The sequence below is a fragment of the Nicotiana tomentosiformis genome, chromosome 1 (assembly GCF_000390325.3).
Source record: "Nicotiana tomentosiformis chromosome 1, ASM39032v3, whole genome shotgun sequence".
NCBI lineage: Eukaryota > Viridiplantae > Streptophyta > Magnoliopsida > Solanales > Solanaceae > Nicotiana > Nicotiana tomentosiformis.
Genome location: NC_090812.1, coordinates 104,463,956 through 104,471,008, shown reverse-complemented (window position 1 = coordinate 104,471,008; position 7,053 = coordinate 104,463,956). Strand labels below are relative to the sequence as shown.

At 44.2% G+C, this 7,053-nt stretch overlaps 1 protein-coding gene across 1 annotated transcript; it reads right to left on the bottom strand.

Annotated features, from left to right (window-relative positions):
• Positions 1–5,674: 5,674 nt before the first annotated feature.
• LOC138908136 (uncharacterized) lies at positions 5,675–6,517 on the bottom strand. The gene has a single exon (XM_070198779.1). It carries the CDS (start codon positions 6,515–6,517, stop codon positions 5,675–5,677), a length of 843 nt encoding a protein of 280 aa, XP_070054880.1.
• Between the last annotated feature and the right edge of the window lie 536 nt (positions 6,518–7,053).

Below are 7,053 nucleotides of genomic sequence, written 5' to 3'. Positions count from 1 at the left end.
GGCCAATCTCGCCCCAGGAAGATCCATGACGGAAATATATTCATCAACTGACAGTCAGTCTGGGTAGTGCCAATCCAGCCCATCGGGAAGATCCATCCCCAGGTATAAATGTTTCGGATAAGATCCATGTCCAGGGAAGATCCATCACTCAATATAAATCAACTACGCTCACTGGGGTTGTGTGCAAACTCCAGAAGGGCTCCTTCAGCCCAAGCGCTATCATAAGCTATATCCAGGCATAAATCAATAAAACCTGGTGTCACGACCCAATTCTATCTTAGGCTGTGATGGCGCCCAGCACCGTTGGTAGGCAAGTTAACAGTGAACAATCTAGTGATTTCCCTTTTTAATAAGTTTTTCAAGTAAATAACTTTCCTTAATTTAAAGGATTTAATAAATAACTAATTTAGAATAATTAAATCGAAAGTAGTTAAATGCAATCATGATCGTAGAAATAAAGCCAAAACCACAAGTCTACTAGTTGGTGTGCGAAGACCTAGTGTCACAAGTGTATGGGCTACTAGGTGAATGTACAACAAACTTCTACTCTGCTTTCTGAAGTGAGAATATATAACAATGACAACCAAAAAAAAAAAAAGAAAGACTCCGGCTGCTGTAAAATGGCTCGGAAGGGCAGCTCACCGTGTAGTCTCGTAACCGGGATCAAACGTCTGCGCCAGACTGATACCCAGATGCACCTGCCTCAGATCCTGCACATTTAAGTGCAGAAGTACAGCGTGAGTACATAAACAATATGTACCAAGTAAGTATCCAGTCTAACCTCGAAGAAGTAGTGACTAGGGGTCGACTGCGACACTTACTATGCGCTAACAATAATATGTCAAAACTATTATTAAGCATGGATTACATGAAAAATACTGAAACTCCACAACAGAAAGCATTAATTAATCCTTTCACAAATATTAAGTCCTGAATTCATTTATTTTCTATTATTTAACAAATTACATCTCAAGCCAATGAAGCAATCTCAAATATAATTGGATCCAAAGATTTATCACACGCAAATCATGTTGAGGTCGTACGGCACGATCCAATATAATATTTAAATTGTGCACTGCCGAGGGTCGAATGGCACGAACCATAGATGCATCTATCTGCTACTGAGGCATTCGGCCCGCTCCAAAAATAGGAAATACTCTAAAGAAACACAAATCCTGAATAACAGTCAAGTGTTCCATTCACAACTTCAAGTATGTCAAATTTAACCTTTGAAAGATTCTTTTATAAATTTCCAATATGACTTAAGCAATTAAATTAACAAGTAAGGGTGAAAACATCTCAAGTATAGCATGATATGAGTCCTAGACTACCCAGACAATAGCATAATTAATAGCTACGTCCGGACTCTCGTCACCTCGTGCGTACATAGCCCCCCACAAATAGAAAACACATGTTAATTAATTCACCTATGTGATTAATTCCCTCTTACAAGGTTAGAAAAAAGACTTACCTCGTCTCAAAGCCTAATTTCCAGTCCAAGATTGTATTCAAACCCTCAATTCAGTGCCGAACAATCCAAAACTAGTCCAATGGTTTAATAATAAATCAATACATTTTCAAAGGTTCATATTCCAACTATTGAAGGGATTACCCAACCCCAGATACATGATTCATAAAATTCACCCCCGGGCCCACGTGCGTGGATTCTGGAAATGTTCGAAGAAAGTTGTTATTCATAATCTCACGAACTCAAATATATGACTTTTACTAAATTCCATAACAAATTTTATGGTTAAATCTCATTTTTGTCAAAAACCTAAGTTTTTACCTAAACCCCAAGATTTTCACCCATTTACATGTTGTAATCTACCCATAAACTATGTATTTAACTCATATTTGATAGTAATTACTTACCTCAATTAGTTGATGAAAATCCCTCTCTAACCAGCTCCAAAATCGCCCCCAAGAAGTGTAAGACATGAGCAAAAATGCTCAAACCCCGATTTAAAACAACCCACTCGCTTTAGTGATTTTTCGCACGTGCAGTGCGTGGTCTGCTTCTGCGGAGGTCTTCAAGCCCAGCGAGGGCCGCTTCTGCAAACGGGGTCCCGCTACTGCGGCAAGAGTGTCTCTTCTGCGGTTTGGTCCTCTTCTTCGCCCTTCCTCATCGCACCTGCGCGTTCTTGGGTGCGCATGAAAATCCGCATCTGCGGTCCATAACCAGACGCCCCAGAACCGCTTCTGCGGTGCAACCCTCGCACCTACGGGTAAAAGCTCACAGGTGCGGGTACACCAGAACTGGTGCACCAGCAGCCCTTTTTGAGTCTTGACTCAATCCAAGCATCGTCCAAATGGCATCTGGGGTCCCCGAGGCCCTGTCCAAACATACCGACAAGTCTATAAACATAATACGGACTTTCTTTAGCTCTCGAAATGCATAAAACAACAACAAATACAGGAATCACACTCCCAAAACCAATCGAATCAATATATGAACTTCAAGTTCTTCAATTTATTCCCAACGCGCCGAAACGTACTTAAACTACTCGGAATGACATCAAATTTTGCGTGCAAGCCTTAAATGACATTACGGAACTATTCCCGATTTTAGAATTCCATTTGGACCCTGATATCACCAAAGACTACTTCAAACGAAATTTAAATAACTTCAAAACCCTTCAAAGAACCAACTTTCACTATTAGGCGCCGAAATGCTCCCGGGTCATCCAAAACCCGATCCGAACATACGCCCAAGTACGAAATCATCATACGAACCTATTGGAACCATCAAATATCAATTCCGAGGTCGTTTACTTGAAACGTTGACCGAAGTCAAACTTGGCCTTTTAAGGCCAACTTAAGGAACCAAGTGTTCCGATTTCAACCCGAACCCTTCCAAATCCCGAACTAACTATCGCTGCGAGTCATAAAACAATAAAATCACATACCGGTTGGGTAGTTACATTCTCCACCTCTTAAACAAATGTTCATCCTCGAACGGGTCTAGAATCATACCTAGAGGGCTGAATAAATGTGGGTATCTGCTCCGCATGTCCTCCTCGGACTCCCAAATCACCTCCTCGACTGGTTAGCCCCTCCACTGAACCTTTACCATGGAAATTCTCTTGGATATCAACTGGAGAACCTGCCTATCAACAATGGAAACTGGCTCCTCCTCATAACCCACGCTCTCGTCTAACTGAATTACGATGAAGTCTAACACATGTGACAGGTGAGCATGATGCCTCCGGAGCATAGACAAGTGGAAAACCGGATGAACTCCTGATAGACTGGGAGGCAAAGCAAGCTTATAAGCAACCTCGCCAACTCGTCTCAACACCTCAAATGGGCCTATAAACCTTTGTCTCAACTTGCCCTTCTTCCCGAATCTCATAATCCCCTTTATCGAAGAGACTTTCAAGAGGACCTTCTCAACCACCATAAATGATACATCACGTGCCTTCTGATCCGCGTAGCTCTTCTGTCTGGACTATGTTGTGCGAAGTCACTCCTGAATAAACTTTACCTTTTCCAAGGCATCCTTCACCAAATCAGTACCATATAACTTAGCCTTACCGGGCTCAAACCAACCGATGTGAGAATGACATCGCCAATAATATAAAGCCTCGAATGGAGCTATCTCGATGCTGGGCTGATAACTGTTATTGTAAGCAAACTCGGCCAAGGGCAAGAATCGATCCCACTACCCTCCAAAGTCAATCACACAAGCTCTGAGCATATCCTCCAAGATATGAACTGTCCGCTCTGACTGCCCGTCGGTTTGTGGATGAAATGTTGTGCTGAGCTCTACACGGGTCCCCATCTCACTCTATACTGCTCTCTAGAATTATGAGGTAAACTGAGGGCCTCTGTCTGATATGATGGAAACAGGCACATCATGCAACCGAACTATCTCCTGAATATAAATCTGGGCCAACCTCTCTGAAGTATACGTAGTCACAACTGGGATGAAATGTGCCGACTTGGTCAATCTATCGACAATGACCCAAACAGGATCAAATTTCCGTAAAGTCCACGGCAACCCAACTACGAAGTCTATAATAATGTGCTCCTACTTTCACTCAAGTATAGTCATCTGCTGGATTAGGCCACCTAGCCTCTAGTGCTCATACTTAATCTGCTGGCAATTTATGCATCTAGCTACATAATCAACTATGTCTTTCTTCTTCCGCCGCCACCAATAATGTTGCCTCGGATCGTGATACATCTTTGTAGCACTCTGGATATATGGAATATCGGTAGCTGTGCACCACGTCTAGAATATTGTCCCTCAAACCATCTATGTTAGGAACCTCCTTGGCACCACACTGTATTACTGTTTCTCCGAGATCCATCAAGTGCAGATCATCAAACTATCGGGCCCTAATCTTCTCCAATAGTGAAGATTGAGCAACGACACATGCAAGAACTCAGCCGGGCTCCGAAATATCCAACCTCACAAGTCTGTTAGCCAAGGACTAAATGTCCAAATCTAGTGGCCTTTCCTCTACTGAAATGAATGCCAAGCTACCCATACTCTCTGTCTTTCCGATCAAGGCATCCGCGAGTACATTCGCCTTGCCCGGTTGATAAAGAATGGTGATATCATAATCTTTCAGTAACTCAATCCATCTGAGCTGCCTTAAATTGAGATCCATTTGCTTGAACAAATGCTGCAAGATGCGATGATCAGTGTAAACCTCACAGGACACTCCATAAAGATAATGTCTCCAGATATTAAGAGCATGAACAATCGCGGCGAACTCCAAATCATGCACAAGATAATTCTTCTCATGGGGCTTCAGCTGACGTGAAGCATATGCAATAACTCGCATCTCCTGCATCAATACACAACCCAAACCAATGCGCGAAGCATCGCAATACACAATATACATCCCCGAGCCGGAAGGTAACACTAGAATGGGTATTGTAGTCAAAGTTGTCTTGAGCTTCTGGAAGCTCGCCTCACAATCATCTGACCAATGGAATGGAGTACCCTTCTGCGTCAATCTAGTCAAAGGTGGTGCAATAGATGAGAAACCCTCCACAAACCGGCGATAATAGCATGCAAACCCCAAGAAGCACTGGATCTCAGTCGCCGTAGTAGGACGAAGCCAACGCTGTACTGCCTCAATCTGCTTGGGATCCATCTTAATACCCTCGCTTGATACAACATACCCAAGAATGCTACAGAATCTAGCCAAAACTCACACTTGGAGAACTTAGCATATAACTTCTGTTCCTACAAAGTCTGAAGCACCACTCTAAAGTGCTGCTCGTTCTCCTCCATGCTGCACTCGTAGATCAAAATATCATCAATGAAGACAATGACAAATGAATCAATGAAAGGCCTGAACACCCTATTCATCAAATCCATAAACACCACTGGAGCATTAGTTAAGCCAAAGGACATCACTAGGGACTCATAATGGCCATATCTAGTATGGGAAGCAGTCTTGGGAACATCCGAGTCCTGAATCTTCAACTGATGGTACCCCGATCTCAAGTCGATCTTAGAGAAAACCCTAGCACCCTATAACTGGTCAAACAGATCATTAATATGCAGCAATGGGTATTTGTTCTTAATGGTAACATTGTTCAACTGGCGGTAATCAATGCACATCCGCATAGTCCCATATTTTTTCTTCAAAATTGACACGGGTGCACCATAAGGTGATACACTTAGTCTGACGAACCCCTTTGCTAGAAAATCCTAAATTCGCTCCTTCAACTCTTTCAGAGCCATACGGTACGATGGGATAGATATAGGCTGGGTAGCTGGAGCCAAATTAATGCAAAAATTCATATCACGATCTAGTGGCATGCCTGGAAAATCAGAAGGAAACACATAGGAGAACTCCCAAAATATTGGTACTGAATCAATTGCCGGAGGCTCTGCGGTAGTATCCCGAACATAGGCTACATAAGCCAAATAACCCTTCTGGACCATGTGTCGAGCCTTCATAAAAGAGGTAATCCAACTAGGTGTGCTGACGGACGAACCCTTCCATTCCAGTCTAGGCAACTTTGGCATCACCAAGGTAATAGTCTTGGCATGGAAATCAAGGATGGCATGGTACGGAGATAACCAGTCCATGCCCAGGATAACCTCAAAGTCGGTCATATCGGGCAACAGGAGATCCGCTCTAGTCTTATAACTATAGAATGTGACTACACAGGACCAGTAAATCCGATCCACAGCAACAGAATCACCCACAAGAGTGGACACATAAACAGGAGTACCCAAGGACTCATGAGGAATATCCAAGAAATGGGAAAATAGAGATGACACGTATGAATAGGTAGACCCTGGATCAAACAATAGTGAAGCATCCCTACCGCAGACAGAAATAAGACCTATGATCACGGCATTTGAGGCCACTACAACTGGTCTGGCCAAAAAAGCGTAGAATCTAGCTGGAGCACCAACTGGCTGGCCTCCGCCAGTCAGAACAGTGGTTGGCTGACCTCCCCCTACCTGGCCTCCACCTCTAGGAAGAACCCTACCCGTCTGCCCTCCGCCTTTAGGTGGCCGGGCAGCTGGTGCTGTAATCATGGGCTGATGACCCTGTTGAACTGCCTTGCCCCGAAGCCTGGGGAAGAATCTCTGCACATGACCTGGATCCCCGCACTCGAAACAACCTCTTGGTGCAGTGATCTACTATCCTGAAGTCTGACCCTGATGGCTTGAATACCCACTGGAAGAACCCTGAATAGTTGGTGGGCTGTAAGAACTCCCCGGTATGGCACTGTAATAGAGTCGCACTGGAGTACCCCGAGGAGGAGGCGGTGCTAGATATGTGGGCCTGATGGGCTGACTCTTCATGAGCTGACCCCTGCCTCGAGGCGGGGCACCTCTAAACTCACCGGAATAACGGACACTCTTGTCACGTTGCATCTGCTCTCTACCCCTCTAACGGTAACCCTCAATCCTACGAGCAATCTCCACTAATAGCTAATAGGAAGTCCCCATCTCAACCTCCCGGGCCATAGTAGCCTGAATACCTAAGTGCAACCCCGCAACAAACCTCCGTAGTTGCTCTGCCTCAGTAGGAAGTATCTTAAGTGCATGGCGGGACAACTCATAGAATC